This window comes from Oncorhynchus clarkii, chromosome 16 (genome assembly GCF_045791955.1).
Source record: "Oncorhynchus clarkii lewisi isolate Uvic-CL-2024 chromosome 16, UVic_Ocla_1.0, whole genome shotgun sequence".
NCBI lineage: Eukaryota > Metazoa > Chordata > Actinopteri > Salmoniformes > Salmonidae > Oncorhynchus > Oncorhynchus clarkii.
This window is the reverse complement of record NC_092162.1, coordinates 67,158,775-67,181,158: the sequence shown is the minus strand read 5'-3', so window position 1 is coordinate 67,181,158 and position 22,384 is coordinate 67,158,775. Positions and strand designations below refer to the sequence as shown.

Here is a 22,384-nt window from a genome sequence, read left to right as displayed (position 1 = left end):
GGTTCACATCTCACTCTTTTTCTAACACCCACTCTTCCTCCCGAAATACCGAGGTTCACATCTCACTCTTTTTCTAACACCCACTCTTCCTCCCGAAATACCGAGGTTCACATCTCACTCTTTTTCTAACACCCACTCTTCCTCCCGAAATACCGAGGTTCACATCTCACTCTTTTTCTAACACCCACTCTTCCTCCCGAAATACCGAGGTTCACATCTCACTCTTTTTCTAACACCCACTCTTCCTCCCGAAATACCGAGGTTCACATCTCACTCTTTTTCTCTACCCTCTCTTGGTCTCTCTCGTTCAACCTTTCACACGGCCTCTCTCGGTCTCTTTCTCTCTCTCTCTCTAGAGATCTTTTTCCATTTCCTCTTCACTGTTAAAGTAACTATTTTCTAAGACCCCTCGTTCTTATAATAAAACTGACCTAAAGTGACCCTTTCTGCATTCCAGAGGCTCCCTGTTTCTGTCCCAGTGGAGTTCTCTGTAAGATGTGTGAAGGTGGAAAGGAGAAAAGTATTAAAGAGAGAGTGAATATATATATTTTACAGTGCAATCCTATCCCTGCTCTAGTCTGCCAGTAGTGTCACATGCTTTCTCAGATTGTTTACTGGTTTAGTCTCTCTAAGCTCTCACACACCCCCTCTCTGCCTTTAGCCCTCCCATTTTCTCCCCAAGAGCCAAAGCTGAGACACAGCCACAGTGCGCCAAAGCAGGCAATCGCTGAAGAGTGGGTGAACTTTTTTTTGTCCATATTGTTTTTCTCAAGGTCCACTCTCTCAGGACAAATGTGAGTACCCGATGACTTCAGAACCTTTGGGGTCAGAGAGGACTAGCTATTTGGGTCAGACAGGGGGCTGGGTTGGAAGGTTGAGAGGGGTCTCTAGACTTCTAACACGTAATGTGCAGACAGAGACTTCTACAAACAAAGGCATGAGCATTGGTACTGTTCCTCGTCAGGCTGTTGAGAGAGGAAAATGGATTGTGTTAATGGTATGCAATACTGTATTTGGATACAAATAATTGTAATATCTCTCAATGCCTTTTGAAATTATGCATTAGGCTATTAGCCGGCCAATGCCCTATGTGTTAACTCAATTCTCCACAAGTTTCATTTGTAAACATTTGTGCCTTAAAAGACAGACACAACTCCATATTTGGAGAACAAATCACACTGTACTCCTTGATAAAAAAATATGTCTGCACAAATGATTTTGCATAAATGTCTCAAAGTGTGTCTCATAAATGTATAATGGTCTGTGTCTGTTTGTCTGTCCGTCTGTGTGTGGAGATCATTTAGACGTGGAGACATGGCTGCTGATGTTGACCAACTGCCAGGTTCCAAAAATGTTCCTTGCTGGTATGTGTGTGTGTGTGTGTGTGTGTGAGTGAGAGAGACACACACAGACAGACAGACAGACAGACAGAGTATTACTCTTGCAATTCAAACAAATCTCCTAAATTAGCTAGTATTCCCAGCCTTTCTGAATCGTCCCCTGGTTTTAGTTTAGTCTAAACCTGGAGTGGGGGGCTATAGTGTAATTATGGACGCTTTCCCATATCCCCTGTATGATCCTGGAGCGTTCGGTACCCTGATCCGCGCTATAAAGAATATGTAAAACGTAAACGAATCCTGGACAATGCCTGGGCTGTGGATTCAAGATTTAGGACCAGGGTAGCAGGTGGGCCAGGGTAGCAGGTAATGTGACCGGCAACACGTGTCGTGAAACGTTCAAAATACAAAGATGCAACACGAGCGATATTCGTTATTTTCTGTTGGTCATTAAACTTTTGTTCGCCAGTTAACTTTAGGTAGACATACTATTAAATAGCTAAAAAAAATACAAAAAAGTGTTGAAATAAGGGCAAAGGGGCGACGTGGACTGTATGTGAAATGGAGACTTGGGGAGATGAGAGTAGCAATGCGGAATTGTCAAACAAACGTATGGGAAACATTTGCGAATGTATGGGAGCAAAAGGCTATTTAAGCAATGCAGACCGGTGTAGGGCAAAGATTTTCTATTTTTATAATAATGCTCACAGTAGGCTACATTTAATTGAAGGTCTGGACGCGCGGCGGATGAAAAGACAACTGTTAATTAATGCTTTGACATTATTGACGCTATCATTGACTCACAACCAACCCAGTCGGACCTGTGGACACATCGTCAGAGACGATCCGGTGCCTGCTGCTGCAAGTCCAAACCAGGCAATGAACAGTTCGTCATTTGAAATGGACGATTCCTTCCCCAGTGGTAAATTGACAGTAGGCTATGCATAGCAATGGCACACTGTAAGTTAACGTGCGCTAGCTAGCAAAACATTATAACGTTAGGCCAAGTAACAGTAGCCTGTGATTAGTCCACTGATGATGCACACCGCTATGCATAGCAATGATACACTGTAGAAATGGCAATGGTGCATAGCAATGATACACTGTAAATATCCGGTAGATCGCTAATAAAATTAGGCCGTGTAACGTTAGGATAGGCTGTGAGTTATGTTGTTTTTCTAAAACATAAAAAACAAGACTAAGCCAATTCAGCATTTTGTTAATTTTATTTTAATTTTTTGCAAAGCCTAGAGATTCTGTTTTTGCTTGTTAAAATACTGCTTCGTCGTGTTCATATTGCTTCATCCTGTTAATACTGCTTCGTCGTGTTAATACTGCTTCATCCTGTTAATACTGTTTCGTCGTGTTAATACTGTTTCGTCGTGTTAATACTGCTTCATCCTGTTAATACTGCTTCGTTGTGTTCATATTGCTTCATCCTGTTAATACTGCTTCGTCGTGTTAATACTGCTTCGTTGTGTTAATACTGCTTCGTTGTGTTAATACTGCTTCCTCCTGTTAATACTGCTTCGTCGTGTTAATACTGCTTCGTCGTGTTAATACTGCTTCGTTGTGTTAATACTGCTTCATCCTGTTAATACTGCTTCGTTGTGTTAATTAATACTGCTTCGTTGTGTTAATTAATACTGCTTCGTTGTGTTAATTAATACTGCTTCATCCTGTTAATATTGCTTTGTCGTGTTAATACTGCTTCGTTGTGTTAATTAATACTGCTTCGTTGTGTTAATTAATACTGCTTCGCCGTGTCCACGATTTTTCCTGTACCCAAGAAAGCAAAGGTAACGGAATTAATTGACTTCTGTCATCATGAAGTGCTTTGAGAGACTAGTCAAGGATCACATCACCTCTACCTTACCTGACACCCTAGACCCACTCCAATTTGCTTACCAATAGATCCACATACAATGCAATCACCATCACACTGCACACGACCCTATCTCATCTGGACAAGAGGAATACCTACAGTTGAAGTTGGAAGTTTACATACACCTTAGCTAAATACATTTAAACTCAGTTTGTCACAATTCCTGACATTTAATCCTAGTAAATATTCTGTTTTAGGTCAGTTAGGATCACTACTTTATTTTAAGGATGTAAAACGTCAGAATAATATTTTGAATATTGAATCTTGGCCCATTCCTCCTGACAGAGTTGGTGTAACTGAGTCAGGTTTGTAGGCCTCCTTGCTCGCACATGCTTTTTACGTTCTGCCCACAAATTTTCAATGGGATTGAGGTCAGAGCTTTGTGATGGCCACTCCACTACCTTGACTTTGTTGTCCTTAAGCCATTTTGCCACAACTTTGGAGGTATGCTTGGGATCGTTGTCCATTTGGAAGATCCATTTATGACCAAGCTTTAAGTTCCTGACTGATGTTTTGAGATGTTGCTTCAATATATCCACATAATTTTCCTTTCTCATGGTGCCATCTATTTTGTGTTGTGCACCAGTCCCTTGTGTAGCAAAGCACCCCCTCAACATGATGCTGCCACCCCCGTGCTTCATGGTTGGGATGGTGTTCTTCGACTTGCAAGCCTCCCCCTTTTCCTCCAAACATAACGGTGGTCATTATGGCCAAACAGTTGTATTTTTGTTTCATCAGACCAGAGGACATTTCTCCAAAAAGTACGATCTTTGTCCCCATGTGCAGTTGCAAACCGTAGTCGGGCTTTTTTTATGGCGGTTTTGGAGCGGCCTTTCAGGTTATGTCGATATGGGACTCGTTTTACTGTGGATATAGATACTTTTGTACACGTTTCCTCCAGTATCTTCACAAGGTCCTTTGCTGTTGTTCTGCGATTGATTTGCACTTTTCGCTCCAAAGTACGTTCTAGGAGACAGAACGCGTCTCCTTCCTGAGTGGTATGACGGCTCCATGGTCCCATGGTGTTTATACTTGCATACTATTGTTTGTACAGATGAACGTGGTACCTTCAGGCATTTGGAAATTGCTCCCAAGGATGAACCAGACTTATGGAGGTCTACAATTTTGTTTCTGAGGTCTTGGCTGATTTCTTTTGATTTTCCCATGATGTCAAGCAAAGAGGCACTGAGTTTGAAGGTAGGCGTTGAAATACATCCACAAGTACACCTCGAATTGACTCAAATTATGTCAATTAGCTTATCAGAAGCATCTAAAGCCATGGCATAATTTTCTGGAATTTTCTAAGCTGTTTTGAAGGCACAGTCAACTTAGTGTATGTAAACTTCTGACCCACTGGAATTGTGATACAGTGAATTTTAAGTGAAATAATCTGTCTGTAAACAATTATTGGAAAAATGACTTGTGTTATGCACAAAGTAGATGTGCTAACCGACTTGCCAAAACTATAATTTGTTAACAAAACATTTGTGGAGTGGTTGAAAAACAAGTTTTAAATGACTCCAACCTAAGCGTATGTAAACTTCTGACTTCAACTGTATGTAAGAATGCTGTTTATTGACTACAGCTCAGCATTCAACGCCATAGTACCCTCCAAGCTCATCATTAAGCTCGGGGCCCTGGGTCTGAACCCCGCCCTGTGCAACTGGGTCCTGGACTTCCTGACAGGACCCCAGGTGGTGAAGGTAGGAACACAGGGGCCCCACACGTGTACGTGCTCAGCCCCCTCCTGTACTCCCTGTTCACCCATGACTGCGTGGCCATGCACACCTCCAACTCAATCATCAAGTTTGCAGACGACAGACACTACAGTAGTAGGCCTGATTACCAACAATGATGAGACAGCCTACAGGGAGGAGGTGAGGGCCCTGGGAGTGTGGTGCCAGAGCGAATTTATGAACGGACCACTTCGCTAAGCTATGAATGACGTGAATAATCAAGTCAACAAACATCGGGTAGTTAGTTAGATAGTATAAAGTAAATATACTGGCAAGTTTGATGTACTAGTAGGCAACTTACCCGGTATATACTGCTGTAATGTGGTTCGTAAACAAATTGTCAGCCAACATAACGTGTAACGTAACTTATTTGAAAAGTCATTACATTGCTCAACATCTTCTTAACCTTTGTCCTTATTAGTTAAAGCAACGAATTTGTATCCTCTCTCTTTGGACTTCGGCTGCATATTGTCTGCCATTTTCTTCACATCTGAAAACGTTGTGAAGCCACGCCCATTTTCTGAAGAATTGCATTATAGGCCCTAAGAGCACGTGAATAGTGTCCATTGCTTGTAGACTTTGTATTTTGGTGAATTTAGTATGACATCCGGGAACTTTTGGCATACTAACTATATCCATACTATGACCAATAAGCATACTACATACTCAATTTACATCACATTTATGGTTAGTGCAGTTAGTATGAGTATTCAAACAGCTCTTGTGTGCCTATGCTACTATATCATAGCCTCTCTATCACAAAGTTACATGTTTTTTGTTTGTTGTAAACTCACATTAAAGAAACTACAGTTTACAATAGAATATTACAGTACTTACTATAGAATTCTGCAGTAAACTGTAGTATACTGTAGAATACTATACTACACACTGTAGTACCCCCTCGATCATGTGTAGTAATTACTATATAATGTTGTAATATACTGTAGAATACAATAGTAAATACTACGGTATACTACATACCAAATAACACTACAGTAAATACTACAGTAATGTTCACAAAAACACTGCAGTAATTACTAAGGTATATACTACAATATACCATTTTCATATACCCCGCCCATTCCCCTCCCCCATATCCTAATTTGTGTCACCCATAAGTGAGAAACCTACTGTACATGCCAAGTATAGACCATATATTGTGTTCCCTACAGGCTACATTCAGACCTCAGTCTTATCTACGTACCTACCTAGAGGTTATGGAAAATGTGCTCTGAGTATTTTGTCCAGTAGGGTTCCTCAAGGACAAGCCCCCACTGCAATGTCAAAGACAACGAAACAAAAATGCAACAGTAATGTCCACAAAAACACTACAGGTAATAATACTGTATGTTACAGTCCACAAAAACACTACAGGTAATAATACTGTATGTTACAGTCCACAAAAACACTACAGGTAATAATACTGTATGATACAGTCCACAAAAACACTACAGGTAATAATAATACTGTATGTTACAGTCCACAAAAACACTACAGGTAATAATACTGTATGTTACAGTCCACAAAAACACTACAGGTAATAATACTGTATGTTACAGTCCACAAAAACACTACAGGTAATAATACTGTATGTTACAGTCCACAAAAACACTACAGGTAATAATAATACTGTATGTTACAGTCCACAAAAACACTACAGGTAATAATAATACTGTATGTTACAGTCCACAAAAACACTACAGTAATTACTATAGTATATACTACAGTTTTTTTCTTTCTTACTGGAGTATTTAGACTGTAGTAAACTATAAATACTACAGTATACTACTTGTCTGTAAAACTACAGTAAATACCACAGTATTCCCTTTTAGTGTTTTTGCGGACTACTACATTATTTTTTTCATGTGGGAACGTACCTCTTCAGAGACATTGTATATTGTTTCATCCCTTGCTGCTACTCTAATGGACTTCTCCCCCCCCCCCAAAAAAACTACTTAAGTGGTACTTTAAAGTATTTTTACCTAAGTACTTTGCACCACTGCTAGAAACAAAGCGTAGCTTAACCAACCCTTTGGCTCAACTTACCCCACTCTCCACCAGCGTAGTTACTTAGCCTAACTTGCTTTGCTATGAAGTCCCTAAAGAAGCTAGGCTCTTTCATCAACCTTAGTTTTTACGGCATTGCGCAGAGGATACGTTTTGGCTTATTGTTAAAATACCTGGTCACTTTAAAATGAAAGAGGGAGCCTCCCCAGTGAGAAAAATTACATTGAAATGACCACTAAAAGACGTATATGCTGAAAATATATATTTTTTGTTAATTGTTTCTATGGACAAAGTTCAACCACTCATACATTAACTTTGATCTACTAGTCAATAAAGAAAGCATTATATTATATGTATCATTGCTCTTACCTGTCACATGCACTTTCAAAAGCTTTAACAACTGATAATGATCATGATCAAATGTATTGGACCAACAGACAAAAAACAACAGAGCACTTCTCAGGAATGTCACGGAAACGTTATTTTGTTGTTGTGCTATTAGTGTCATTAATATGTGGTTGTTTATCTACCTTTTAATTGAATGCACTGACTGTAAGTTGCTCTGGATAAGAGTGTCTGCTAATATCTAAAATGTAAATGTTTAAAAAAAAATGAACACTTGCAAAGCACACTGGGTATTATTCTAAACAAGACACAGGTCTTGCTCCCCTGCTCTGACGTTGCTGACGCATGCCAGAGCTTAAAACGTCGGAACCAATATAGTCTATGTTTCACAAGTTTGGACAACAGTAGAGAACAGTAGAGCAGGGGTTCCCAAACCTTTTTACTCAGCCCCCCCCCCCCCCCCCCCCCCCCTCACCAATGCAGTAGAGCACAGAGTGCATTAAAATACAGTAAAGTACACGGTTTAGTTCAGTACATTAGAGTACAGTAGGGTACAATAGAGTACATAATACTGTACTTTTCTGTACTGTATTGTACTCTACTGTACTGAACTATACTCTACTTTTCTTTACTATACTGTGCTGTCCAAATCTGAACCAATTATAGACGTCGATGTTTAGATCAAATGTTTTGTCTGGTCTGGACCAGATGTCTGTGGACGTTAAAATCAAGGCCGGTCTGGACCGAAAAATGACATCTGTGGACGTTAAAATCAAGGCCGGTCTGGACCGAAAAATGACATCTGTGGATGTTTAAATCAAGGCCAGGGCAGGTGGACCAAATATGGACGTATTTTCAACGTTCATGGACAACGACGTCGGACGGTGCTCACTGGGTCCGGATGGAATGATCAATTATGTAGAGACATTTAGTTGAGGTATAAATCTTGTTCTGTCTCTATTCCTCACCTGTCAGATGCTTCACCTGACAGCAGGACGAGTCGGGGGCTTGTTTTCCAGGCGCGCGATGGTGGGATTGACCAACAGTGGTGCGAGGATGTCAAGCCACCACGGTATTCTTTGACATGGCACTGCATGCATAATTGTCTGTAGGAAAAAACATTTATTTTCAGTATAAATGTATAAAAAAATAAATAATCACAATACACATATCCTAGTTTGTTGTGTAAATCCTAATTTTATTCGAGCAAGTTGAATTTAAAATAGCATGGCCTAATGCGCCATTGCATGTATTATCAGCAGATGGAGCTGTTGGCTTTAAGTGGTGAATGGTTTTACAAGCGCAAGGACCTGAGGTCTTATCACCCAGTGTAATGTCTACTTCTCTAACGTCTATAAACCTCTAAACCCTACCTTACAACTCCCTTTACCTCAACCTCCCCCTCACATAATCAATATTGTGTCCTATCGCTCCTGTACTGTAGAGGTATCTGACCAGGTGGACATGTCCCAGCCAATGTACTGGGATCGTCTGGACACCCCTCTGCCAGACAGAGCATGGATTGATGTCCTTGATTCTAAGGATAAGAGTCTGAAACAGAAGGAGAAGGGGCCATGGACTGCACTGTCCAAGGAGGAAAAAATTGCCTGTAATCCCCTCTCAATTCATTTAAAATAGCTTTATTGGCATGGGAAACAATACTGAATGTTTACATTGCCAAAGCAAATGAAAATGTACTGTCTCATTCCTTCTCATTTTAAAGCCTTTCATCCTGCTACCCTTAATATTTCTCCTTCTCTGTCCTCCTTCTCCAGTGTACAGGCTGAAGTTCAACCACACCTACCCTGAGATGAAGAAGCCGTCCCATGAGTGGAAGACCGTGATTGGTGGGATGTTCATCTTCTTTGGCATCACTGGTCTGGTGGTGTTTTGGCAGGGCCACTATGGTACGAATTCTCATGGTTGATTGCTAAACTTGATAGACTTCCTCGAGCCTGTATCACACATGTTCCATCCTCAAAGCTGCTGTTCTCTTTCTCCCTTGTGTCGCACAGTGTACCCACCTCAACCTCACACTTTTGGTGAGGAGTGGCAGGCTAAGCAGATCCAGAGGATGCTGGACATGCGGGTCAACCCAATTGAGGGCTTTTCCGCCAAGTGGGACTACAAGAACAAACAATGGAAGTAAATGAAGTAATGGAATGGACGGGATACTGTACTGAAATGAGGAGCGGTTGGACTTGACAACACCTTGAGCCTCTGTTTAGCCAACAGCCTCTCCTTCCACCATAGTGGCAAGCTACCCATCTGAATCCATCCCCATACTGTTTAAGTAAAAAATTACAAAAAACGGTTGGCTTTCTTCTCTCTCCATCTATCTGAGAAAATATGTCTAACAATATGGGGTGCTTGTCCTAATTTCTGCTTTAGCATTCCAGTGGTATTGTGTCTGGTTTGGCCCTAAAGGAAGTGAATATTGTGTCTGGTTTGGCCCTAAAGGAAGTGAATATTGTGGGTTATCAAATCAAATCAAATCAAATTTTATTTGTCACATACACATGGTTAGCAGATGTTAATGCGAGTGTAGCGAAATGCTTGTGCTTCTAGTTCCGACAATGCAGTAATAACCAACAAGTAATCTAACTAACAATTCCAAAACTACTGTCTTGTACACAGTGTGAGGGGATAAAGAATATGTACATAAGGATATATGAATGAGTGATGGTACAGAGCAGCATAGGCAGATACAGTAGATTGTATCGAGTACAGTATATACATATGAGATGAGTATGTAAACAAAGTGGCATAGTTAAAGTGGCTAGTGATACATGTATTACATAAGGATACAGTCGATGATATAGAGTACAGTATATACGTATGCCTATGAGATGAATAATGTAGGGTAAGTAACATTATATAAGGTAGCATTGTTTAAAGTGGCTAGTGATATATTTACATCATTTCCCATCAATTCCCATTATTAAAGTGGCTGGAGTTGAGTCAGTGTCAGTGTGTTGGCAGCAGCCACTCAATGTTAGTGGTGGCTGTTTAACAGTCTGATAGCCTTGAGATAGAAGCTGTTTTTCAGTCTCTCGGTCCCAGCTTTGATGCACCTGTACTGGCCTCGCCTTCTGGATGATAGCGGGGTGAACAGGCAGTGGCTTGGGTGGTTGATGTCCTTGATGATCTTTATGGCCTTCCTGTGACATCGGGTGGTGTAGGTGTCCTGGAGGGCAGGTAGTTTGCCCCCGGTGATGCGTTGTGCAAATATACAATTGCCTTGGTGGTCCCTGTGGTTCAGATACACTCAACTCTAACAAAAAACACAGCCTAGTATACTTCTGTTTTATCCCATAACTGTGAAACTCTTTAAAGACATGCTCCGATACTTTGGCTTTAAAGACATGCTCCGATACTTTGGCTTTAAAGACATGCTCCGATACTTTGGCTTTAAAGACATGCTCCGGTACTTTGGCTTTAAAGACATGCTCTGGTACTTTGTCTTAAAATACATGCTCTGGTACTTTGGCTTTAAAGACATGCTCTGGTACTTTGTCTTAAAAGACATGCACCGGAACTTTGGCTTTAAAGACATGCACCAGAACATTGGCTTTAAAGACATGCACCGGAACTTTGGCTTTAAAGACATGCTCCGATACTTTGGCTTTAAAGACATGCACCGGAACTTTGGCTTTAAAGACATGCTCCGATACTTTGGCTTTAAAGACATGCTCCGATACTTTGGCTTTAAAGACATGCTCCGATACTTTGCCTTTAAAGACATGCTCCGATACTTTGGCTTTAAAGACATGCTCCGATACTTTGGTTTTAAAGACATGCTCCGATACTTTGGCTTTAAAGACATGCTCTGATACTTTGGCTTTAAAGACATGCTCCGTTACTTTGGCTTTAAAGACATGCTCTGGTACTTTAGCTTTAAAGACATGCTCTGATACTTTGGCTTTAAAGACATGCACCGGAACATTGGCTTTAAAGACATGCTCTGATACTTTGGCTTTAAAGACATTCTCTGATACTTTGGCTTTAAAGACATGCTCTGGCACTTTGGTGATAAATAAGTATTTGTTTAGACCTCCCACTTTGGACTGGATGTGTCAATGTGTAGTTCATGCATAATCTGAGCAACATTACTGTGTTACCTCAATTAGCCATGAAATCCATAGTTTGAAAGACTGTTTTCTAGAAGCTGTGCTGCACTATATTCCCTACATTTCCCCCCATGTGGGCAAGCCCCCAATAAATTAGAGTTCGAGCCAATGAGATTCAGCCTCTCGCCATTTGTGACAGCTTGCGAGACTCACCCACAGCAGAGGGAGAGAGCAATAGCGTGGTGCACGTACAGTTGAAGACGGAAGTTTACATACACCTTGTCCCATGGTGTTTATACTTGCATACTATTGTTTGTACAGATGAACGTGGTAACTTCAGGCGTTTGGAAATTACTCCCAAGGATGAACCAGACTCGTGGAGGTCTACATTTTTTTCTGAGGTCTTGGTTGATTTCTTTTGATTTTCCCAAGCAAAAAGGCACTGAGTTTGAAGGTAGGTCTTGAAATACATCCACAGGTATACACTCCAATTGACTCAAATGATGTCAATTAGCCTATCAGAAGCTTCTGAAGCATATTATGCAATTTTCTAAGCTGTTTAAAGGCACAGTCTACTAAGTGTAAGTACATTTCTGAACCATTGTAATTGTGATACAGTGAATTATAAGTGAAGTAATCTGTAAACAATTGTTGGAACAATTACTTGTGTCATGCACAAAGTAGATGTCCTAACCGACTTGCCAAAACTCTAGTTTTTTTAACAAGACAATTGTGGAGTGGTTGAAAAACGAGTTGTTATGACTCCAACTTAAGTGTATGTAAACTTCCCACTTCAACTGTATCTGCACGTACACTATATACACAACATTATGTGGACACCCCTTTCAGCCACGTACATGTGTATAAAGTCGAGCACACAGCCATGCAATCTCCATAAACACTGGCAGTAGAATTGCCTTACTGAAGAGCGGTGACCTTCAACGTGGCATCGTCATAGGATGCAACCTTTCCAACAAGTCAGTTTGTCAAATTTCTGCCCTGCTAGAGCTGCCCTGGACAACTGTAAGTGCTGTTATTGTGAAGTGGAAACGTCTAGGAGCAACAACGGCTCAGCCACGAAGCTCACAGGCCACACAAGCTCACAGGACGGGACTGCTGAGTGCTGAAGCGCATACACCTCGGTTGCAACACTCACTATCAAGTTACAAACTGCCTCTGGAAGCAACATCAGCACAAGGACTGTTCGTCGGGAGCTTTCCATGGCCCGAGCAGCCGCACACAAGCCTAAGTTCACCTTGCGCAATGCCAGGTGTCGGCTGGAGTGGTGTAAAGCTTGCCGCTATTGGACTATGTAACAGTGGAAACGTGTTCTCTGGAGTGATTAATCACGTTTCACCATCTGGCAGTCCGACGCACAAATCTGGGTTTGGCGGATGCAAGGAGAACGCTACCTGCACCAATGCATAGTGCCAACTGTAAAGTATGGTGGAAGAGGAATAATGGTCTGGGGCTGGTTCTCATGGTTCCCTTAGTTCCAGTGAAGGGAAATCTTAACGCTACAATGACAACAACAAAAATAAAATCAACCTTTGTACCTTTTTGTGTGCTTTCCTTACTTGTAGTGATGATGCTCAGAGCCTCAGACCATACATGATCTTGAACTTGTTTGCCATCTATACTCTACTACAAGCATAATCAAATAATTTTCTACAGAAAATACTGATATTCTTTGCAATGTTAGGACAAATTTTTAGGTAAGGGACAGCATCAAGCCTGTTACAGCAGCAATCAGCAATTGAAAAACTAACAAAGTCTCCTCCACATCCCTGTTTTGGTAAAAAGCTGAGGGATGGGGCTGGAGATATGTAACCACTCTCAAATTCATAGATGGGAGCAAAGACTGCCCATCCATGATGTCAAAATTATAGTTTTAACCATGAGGTTATATATTGTTTGTTTACATTTTCTTTGTTTATAAACATTGGAGTAAAATAAGCTCATTTTGGGTTCCGGTGGGGCACGAAAGTTGAACTAAGCTCATGAGGCATTTATTTATAAGTTATATTCTTCAAGAATCAATGAGTGCATATTCACTTATAATTTAAAAAAATTTACAGTACCAGTCAAAAGTTTGGACATGCTGACTCGTTCAAGGTTTTTATTCTATTTGACTATTTTCTACATTGTAGAATAATAGTGAAGACGTCACAACTATGGAATCATATAGTAACCAAAAAACTTGTTAAACAAATCAAAGTGTATTTTAGATTCTTCGAAGTAGACACCAGTTGCCTTGATGACAGCTTTGCACACTCATTCTCTCATCCAGCTTCACCTGGAATGCTTTTCCAACAGTCTTGAAGGAATTCCCACATAGTACAATTAAAGAAAAACCTTGCAACGAGTAGGTGTGTCCAAACTTTTGACTGGTACTGTATGTAGCAACTACAGATTTTTCCCTTTAATTCAAGGATCTGAGCCGTTATTTCCATTTTCACCTAAAATTACATTCCCAAATCTAACTGCCTGTAGTTCAGGACCTGAAGCAAGGATATGCATATTATTGATACCATTTGAAAGGAAACACTTTGAAGTTTGTGGAAATGTGAAATGAATGTAGGAGAATATAACACTTTAGATCTGGTAGAAGATGATACAAAGAAAAAAACATGTGTTCTATTTATTTTTTTGTTCCATCTTTGAAATGCAAGAGAAAGGCCATTCTATCACTTTGGAGTCTAGGCACAATTTTGATTTTGGCCACTAGATGGCGGTGTATGTGCAATGTTTTAGACTGATCAAATGAACCATTGCATCACTGCCCAAAATGTTGTCAACTGTCAGAGACATACACCGGTCCTGTAGAGGTTAAATTAATTTACAGAATAATATATTCATTTGGACGTTCTCTCCTTTAGGATCAAGTCTAGCGAACATTGTAAAGGGATAATGTGACGCTTCATTAGCAGTTACAGGATACATACCGTTTGACATCACACAGGACATTTTCAACCAACCTTAACTTGGCGATACTTCCTCAATTCCCGACTTGGAAGACAACCAATGTCTTCTAAACATCCATGTCTAGTTGGAGGGGGTTTGTTTGAATTTAGAAATTGCTCCGCTATTTAATTAAATAAATGTTTTGTTCCATGAGGTAATCCAACAATGTGTAAATCGCCATCTTGTCTATTTCAAAACTTCCGTCATTGATCAAGACACGTGTCATTCCACGTGGCACTTTGGGGTGGACACTCACCCGTCTCAATCAATGAGAGAAGATAAAACATTTTAAAAAATAGAGAAGATGGCGACGTACACATGGTTGGATTACTTCTAAATTCAAACGAACCCCCTGCAACTAGACACGGACGTTTAGCAGACATTGGTTGTCTTGAATCAAGTCTGGAATTGAAGAAGTTGGTTGAAAATTCTGTCCTACTTTAACATGTTCAACAACTAGATCAAAGTCATGAACCTTTGAGTGTTCCTCAAATGATGTCTTCTGGCCTTTTCCCTCATCCCTCCCAAAATGAAAATTCTGACATCTCTCCATGTTCCACATTGGTCTTTTATTCAGTTGCATGTAATCTAAGACATAGAACAGACCATGAGACACACCGTTGTTTTCCTCCTTTACCCGATCAATATTCTATTAGCAGTTAAAATGCAAAACATTAACAATGAAATACAAAGTACACATCAATGCAAATATGGAATTTAATAAGGCAATTTAAAGGGACATTACACCAAATATCATAAATAACATTTCAAAGTCAGCAAATGTTTTTTTAAATGTTAGTAACCATGATACTATTCTAATGATGGTTTAAATAACTAGTACATAGTGTCAATGCTGTTTCAATTCATTCTTATGCCTCCAGCAAAACATTTTCCATACAACACGAACGCACACACACACACACACACACACACACACACGGAGGGAACTTCATGTGACAAAGGTCACATTGCAGGAAAAGCCTGCAAGCAGCTTTTTGTTAGCCTGGTCAAGACAAACATGCTATGACAATTCTATAAGGAGTCGGCAAGAGAGCAGTAACAGACTGGCACCCTGGCTAGTGGATTACAGACTGGCATCCAGGCTAGTGGATTAGACTGGCATCCAGGCTAGCGTTTTGTGGGGCACAACACTAGAAAAATATATTACTGTCTTGGAATGTGTGATGAAATGGTTCATGATCACTTGGCAGATATTCATCTATAGCAGGGCTTTCCCACCCGGTTCCTGGAGCAGCCAGGGCGTTTAAGTTTGGTGTCGAAATTGGACGTCTATCCACGTCCTAAAATGTTGGGAAATGCCTTCAAAACCGTCCACTAGGGGCAACAGTGAACACTATTACCATCAAGTAGGCTTGGGTTTTGCCAGGGTGTTGTGGATGGCCGAAATCCCATGACTCTGGATCAGAAGGCTGTGTGTTCGATCCCAGTTGTGGACAATATCCCAAACCTTAACACTTACCTTAACCATTCAGAATGAATCCCTAAACTGAACCCTTAACTTCAACATTTGACGTTTGGAGAAATGGAACGATACACTTTGAAATGTTATGTTTGGAGCAACGTGGCCAGCTATTTGCCTGGAGAGCAACCATCCTGCAGGTTCTCACTCCAACCCCAGCTGTAACTAACCTGATTCAGCTTATCAACCAGATAATTCAATTCAGGTGTGCTACATTAGGGTTGGAGTGAAAACCTACAGGACAGTAGCTCTCCTGGAACAGGGTTGGAGTGAAAACCTACAGGACAGTAGCTCTCCGGGAACAGGGTTGGAGTGCAAACCTACAGAACGGTAGCTCTCCAGGAACAGAGGCCTGATCTATAGTATATTCATAAGTAAAGAGAAAACCTTGTCCCCAGAGAATCAAATAATATGGTGTTCTTGAGATATCAAACAGAAAAGAATTAGGAGAGCATCAAGATCCTAAGCAGGGTGGACCTGAACAAACTGTTGCTAACTAAATACCCTGGAGGGCCCAGTACTGGAACTAAATACCCTGGAGGGCCCGATACTGGTACTGTAACTAAATACACTGGAGGGCCCGGTACTGTAACTAAATACCCTGGAGGGCCCGGTACTTGTACTAAATACACTGGAGGGCCCGGTACTGTAACTAAATACACTGGAGGGCCCGTTACTGGAACTAAATACACTGGAGGGCCCGTTACTGGAACTAAATACACTGGAGGGCCCGGTACTGGAACTAAATACACTGGAGGGCCCGGTACTGTAACTAAATACCCTGGAGGGCCCGGTACTGGAACTGGAACTAAATACACTGGAGGGCCCGGTAGTAACTAAATACCCTGGAGGGCCCGGTACTGGAACTAAATACCCTGGAGGGCCCGGTACTGGAACTAAATACCCTGGAGGGCCCGGTACTGGAACTAAATACCCTGGAGGGCCCGGTACTGTAACTAAATACACTGGAGGGCCCGGTACTGGAACTAAATACCCTGGAGGGCCCGGTACTGGAACTAAATACCCTGGAGGGCCCGGTACTGGAACTGGAACTAAATACACTGGAGGGCCCGGTAGTAACTAAATACCCTGGAGGGCCCGGTACTGGAACTAAATACCCTGGAGGGCCCGGTTCTGGAACTGGAACTAAATACACTGGAGGGCCCGGTACTGTAACTAAATACCCTGGAGGGCCCGGTACTGTAACTAAATACACTGGAGGGCCCGGTACTGGTACTAAATACCCTGGAGGGCCCGGTACTGGTACTGTAACTAAATACACTGGAGGGCCCGGTACTGGTACTGTAACTAAATACACTGGAGGGCCCGGTACTGGTACTGTAACTAAATACACTGGAGGGCCCGGTACTGGAACTAAATACACTGGAGGGCCCGGTACTGGAACTAAATACACTGGAGGGCCCGGTACTGGAACTAAATACACTGGAGGGCCCGGTACTGGAACTAAATACACTGGAGGGCCCGGTACTGGTACTAAACACCCTGGAGGGCCCGGTACTGTAACTAAATACCCTGGAGGGCCCGGTACTGTAACTAAATACCCTGGAGGGCCCGGTACTGGAACTGGAACTAAATACACTGGAGGGCCCGGTAGTAACTAAATACCCTGGAGGGCCCGGTACTGGAACTAAATACCCTGGAGGGCCCGGTACTGGAACTGTAACTAAATACCCTGGAGGGCCCGGTACTGGAACTGTAACTAAATACACTGGAGGGCCCGGTACTGTAACTAAATACCCTGGAGGGCCCGGTACTGGAACTGGAACTAAATACCCTGGAGGGCCCGGTACTGTAACTAAATACCCTGGAGGGCCCGGTACTGGAACTGGAACTAAATACACTGGAGGGCCCGGTAGTAACTAAATACCCTGGAGGGCCCGGTACTGGAACTAAATACCCTGGAGGGCCCGGTACTGGAACTAAATACCCTGGAGGGCCCGGTACTGGAACTAAATACCCTGGAGGGCCAGGTACTGGAACTAAATACCCTGGAGGGCCAGGTACTGGAACTAAATACCCTGGAGGGCCAGGTACTGGAACTAAATACCCTGGAGGGCCAGTACTGTAACTAAATACCCTGGAGGGCCCGGTACTGTAACTAAATACCCTGGAGGGCCCGGTACTGTAACTAAATACCCTGGAGGGCCCGGTACTGTAACTAAATACCCTGGATGGCCCGGTACTGTAACTAAATACATTACCGGGCCCTCCAGGGTATTTAGTTACAGTACCGGGCCCTCCAGGGTAACTAAATACCGTGGAGGGCCCAGTACTGGAACTAAATACCCTGGAGGGCCCAGTACTGGAACTAAATACCCTGGAGGGCCCGGTACTGTATGAGCTGCTTGGAGGGTGTTGGCAGTCGGATAAATGTTTCCTGATTAAACCCAAGTTATTAAATCTGCAGTTGAGAAAAGCAGGCAAAAAACATAAGATTTAAAAACAACAATATTAAGGAGGAAATGCATAGAAAACGTGGGGTAAATAAACTATAAACTAACAGGGCTTTGACATAAAATAAAGCATATAAACGTTGACACGTCTCTGAAGGTTAACACAGATCTGCTACACTGTTCAAATAAAATGTGGAAAAACCACAGCAAGTGAGAGAGACCTCATTCCAGTTTTGAAACGCAGGACACCGCTGCAAAGTCTCAAAGGCTGGGTTTTCAACCGTCTACCTGTCACACAAGAGAAGCCCTACTTCCCTAGGGCTCCGTTCCCTGAAGCAGAGGGTCAGGATGTGGGTGGGGGGGGGTTGCACCCGTCTCTCCTCACACCCTCCTTCTCATCCTCCTACTTCCTCCTGAATGAAGCTAACTGCCAGTGCACAGAGTGTAACACTATGAAAACGCCAGACTACAAGCACCCTCCTGACTTACTGACGCTGTGTTTAAATTAAAGACGTTTGGAAACCAAGGAATCGTTTTCCTCAGTCTCTGTCGACTAGGTTTGACAGATATGCTCTGAACAGCAGGTTGGGTGTTGAGTGACGCACGCCATCAGCTGCTGTGACAGGAAGGAGATCAGAAATGAATGTGCCAAGTGTGAAAACTAAGGCAGACAGAGGTGGCAGGTTGAAAGGGTCCGACCTGGAAGTCGGCCTGACAACATTTTCTCATGTCTTAGATCTATCTATATGAACGTCAGAAGTCTCAATGATCTGTAATCTCACTAAATAAGGTTTCTGCGTCATTCATCTTCAATCTCATTAGCTAAAATGATCACAAGGTTTTGTACGTTTTAAACACTGAACATTCTCTCCAACTGAGCCTCTATCCCCAGCTGCTAGATAAATACTCTGTCACTGGCTAGTGGTTTGTTGTGCACGTTGTGTGTTCTGTGTGCCAGGTATTTGACCACCATCACAACAGGAAATGATCACGTGGGTTTTAATGGTAAAAAAAACAACAAAAAAAAACAATGAACACACACGACAAATTAAATTACCTCACTCATTTCAGGCCAATGCGCCTAATATGATGCGCTAGCTTGTTTCTGAATCACTTTTACATGTGTAAAATGTAATTTACTTACTTAACTAATTAATACAGCAATTGGAGAAAAGGTCAACAGGAAAGAGTAAACAAAAGGGAAAAAGAGGAAGGTTTGGCCCAGGACAGTTCTAGATACCTCCCCCCATTTTCTTGTGTTTTAGGGTGTTGCAGGGAGGTCTTTGATGAGGGTAACATAAGTCTTTAATCTCAACAGTTTGTCAGAGTCCTCAGTGTATGGTGGGATGGAAGGTTCAAACATAACCATGTATTAAAAGGAGAAATAAGAAAAGTTAAACTAATTCCTTCATTCCACCCCCCCCAAGTACAAGACGGCGTCTGTTGTGGCTGACGTTCTCACAGGCGTTTCTGAGCGAAGAGTGACCCTACGACGACTCCTGTGACCAGGGTCATCCCCGCCAGAAGCCACTTCTTAAAGGTCTCCTGAGACTTCCTGCTCTCGGCTGCAGCGTCCATCCCAAATATCTCTGCAAACCGGTCCTGGAGATAGAGAGAAGGGAGTTGGTGAACAAAATGGAGGTATAACCAAAAACAAAACGACTCTATACCTTTATTATATAATGCACTCATTTTAAAATCAGAGCCAAATAAATGCCACCAGCACATCCACAACCAGAAAACCTCCCTATGTGGAACAGTAACCCCCAGGTGAATCCCTTTCACTGTTGACATTTTCCTCACCATCGGGGTCATCTTGAGCCCACCCCTTCCAGGAAATCATTCGAGAGAACGTCCCAGAACTATGACATAAAAAGGTCTGCACTTCTGGCTACACCCACAAGAGGGAACCAGCACACATTGGATGATACATCCGATTACATCTGGCACTGATGTTCCGGCTGGCTGAGGTTGTTTTCAGCGCAGTGAGGGAATAGTGGACTACACTGGCCAGTAGAACAAATAGTTCTCAAACAATATAATATCAAGACTGATGACTATATAAACCAAGTAGTTTACATTTCTGTTTCTGTAAACCTCCATGACGTAACACAGATGGTCAGACAGAGAGTCTTTGTCCCGTTGCTGAAAGTAAAGTAAGATAGAGACTCATTCCAGAGGAATTCCAAACATGCTGCTTTGATTACAGATGGGTGGTGTACACATCTCCCACAACCCCTCTCTTCCTTCCCCTCTAACAGGTTGATACCGTCACCACTCCTTCAAATGTTTTATTTTATTTTATTTCACCTTTATTTAACCAGGTAGGCTAGTTGAGAACACCTTTATTTAACCAGGTAGGCTAGTTGAGAACACCTTTATTTAACCAGGTAGGCTAGTTGAGAACACCTTTATTTAACCAGGTAGGTTAGTTGACAACAAGTTCTCATTTGCAACTGCGACCTGGCCAAGATAAAGCATAGCAGTGTGAACAGACAACAACACAGAGTTACACATGGAGTAAACAATTAACAAGTCAATAACACAGTAGAAAAAAAGAGAGTCTATATACATTGTGTGCAAAAGGCAGGTAGGCGAATAATAAACATTTTGCAGATTAACACTGGAGTGATAAATGATCAGATGGTGTGCAAAAGAGCAGAAAAGTAAATAAATATAAACAGTATGGGGATGAGGTAGGTAAATTGGGTGGGCTGTTTACCGATAGACTATGTACAGCTGCAGCGATCGGTTAACTGCTCAGATAGCAGATGTTTGAAGTTGGCGAGGGAGATAAAAGTCTCCAACTTCAGCGATTTTTGCAATTCGTTCCAGTCACAGGCAGCAGAGAACTGGAAGGAAAGGCGGCCAAATGAGGTGTTGGCTTTAGGGATGATCAGTGAGATACACCCGCTGGAGCGCGTGCTACGGGTGGATGTTGCCATCGTGACCAGTGAATACAGAAGAATACTGAACAATGGAGCCGGAAGCAAAGAAACAACATTAAAACAGCCAACGACGTTGTGTTTCCCTTAACAGGATTTGTGACTGTGACGTCACAGCTGTGAAGGTGTCTGGTAAAAAGCTTCTGAGGAATCGAGAGATGTTTTTCAAAGGAAACGATTCCAAGAATAAGTGTGTGTGTGTGTGTGTGTGGGGGGGGTGGGGGGCATGGCAGGGTCAGATAACAGCACACTGGGCACAGACGTCAATTCAACGTCTATTCCTCAGTCCTGAAGACCTCAGCTTGCTAGCACTGCCAGAGACAGACACTACTGTTGGCCTACAGATACACTGGCAGACAGACATAATACTGTAGACCAGGGAGAGGCCTGATTGGTGTCACAGTTTTGCCCCAGCCCCACACCTGACTCGAATAATCAACTAATTATGAACTTCAGTTTAGAACGCAATTATACTGAACATATAAATATATAACGCAACATGTAAAGTGTCGGTCCCATGTTTCATGAGCTGAAATCAAAAAATCCAAGAATTGTTCAATTCAAAAAGCTGATTTCTCTCAAATGTTGTTTACATGACCTGTTCGTGAGCATTTCTCCTTTGCCAAGATAATCCACCCACCTGACAGGTGTGGCATATCAAGAGGCACGATCCCTTACACAGGTGCACCTTGTGCCGGGGACAATAAGAGGCCACTAAGATGTGCAGTTTTGTCACACAACACAATGCCACAGCTGTCATGTTGAGGGAGCTTGTAATTGGCATGCTGACCGCAGGAATGTCCACCAGAGCTGTTGCCAGAGAATGTCATGTTAATTTCTCTACCATAAGCCGCCTCCAACTTCATTTTAGAGAAATTGTTGCATGTTGCATTTATATTTTTGTTCAGTATAGTTAAAAAATGAGCTGGCTTTGCTAAGGATGGGGATAGTGTGACATCACTTCGGCCTCCGAGGACTGGAGTCGCCCCTCCCTGGTCTACAGTATTATGTCTGTCTGGCAGTGTTTATCTGTAGGCCAACAGTAGTGTCCGTCTCTGGCAGTGCCAGCTAGCTGAGGTCTGACCCTCCTTGGTCTACAGTATTATGTCTGTCTGGCAGTGTTTATCTGTAGGCCAACAGTAGTGTCCGTCTCTGGCAGTGCCAGCTAGCTGAGGTCTGACCCTCCCTGGTCTACAGTATT

The 22,384-nt window shown here is 42.3% G+C and overlaps 2 protein-coding genes across 5 annotated transcripts in view; one reads left to right on the top strand and one right to left on the bottom strand.

Annotated features, from left to right (window-relative positions):
• The first annotated feature begins 647 nt into the window (after positions 1–647).
• LOC139368956 (cytochrome c oxidase subunit 4 isoform 2, mitochondrial-like) lies at positions 648–11,370 on the top strand. 3 transcript variants are annotated; one of them, XM_071108485.1, is made up of 6 exons: positions 686–794; positions 1,305–1,364; positions 8,286–8,382; positions 8,755–8,919; positions 9,086–9,217; positions 9,326–11,370. In XM_071108485.1, exons 3-6 carry the CDS (start codon positions 8,286–8,288, stop codon positions 9,457–9,459), a joined length of 528 nt encoding a protein of 175 aa, XP_070964586.1. In that variant the 5' UTR covers positions 686–794; positions 1,305–1,364; the 3' UTR covers positions 9,460–11,370. The 3 variants fall into 3 exon arrangements, with proteins under 3 accessions (XP_070964585.1, XP_070964586.1, XP_070964583.1); XM_071108482.1 differs by lacking the exon at positions 686–794 and adding an exon at positions 6,131–6,292 and having other exon boundaries at positions 1,310–1,364; XM_071108484.1 differs by lacking the exon at positions 1,305–1,364 and having other exon boundaries at positions 648–794.
• A 7,851-nt stretch (positions 11,371–19,221) lies between these two features.
• The window catches only part of LOC139368955 (bcl-2-like protein 1), a 28,179-nt gene continuing 25,016 nt past the window's right edge, over positions 19,222–22,384 (bottom strand). For both annotated transcript variants that reach the window (XM_071108480.1, XM_071108481.1), the window contains exon 3: positions 19,222–19,840. In XM_071108480.1, coding sequence (XP_070964581.1) covers positions 19,697–19,840 — 144 coding nt within the window. In that variant the 3' untranslated portion in view covers positions 19,222–19,696. The remainder of the gene's footprint in view (positions 19,841–22,384) is intronic.

Excerpts from the sequence above, each read along its gene's own strand:
- LOC139368956 (XM_071108482.1), top strand. The coding sequence starts at position 6,272 with ATGTCCACAAAAACACTACAG. Across the intron at positions 8,920-9,085 it reads CAAGGAGGAAAAAATTGCCT|TGTACAGGCTGAAGTTCAAC; the intron begins GTAATCCCCTCT and ends CTCCTTCTCCAG. Across the intron at positions 9,218-9,325 it reads GTTTTGGCAGGGCCACTATG|TGTACCCACCTCAACCTCAC; the intron begins GTACGAATTCTC and ends TGTGTCGCACAG.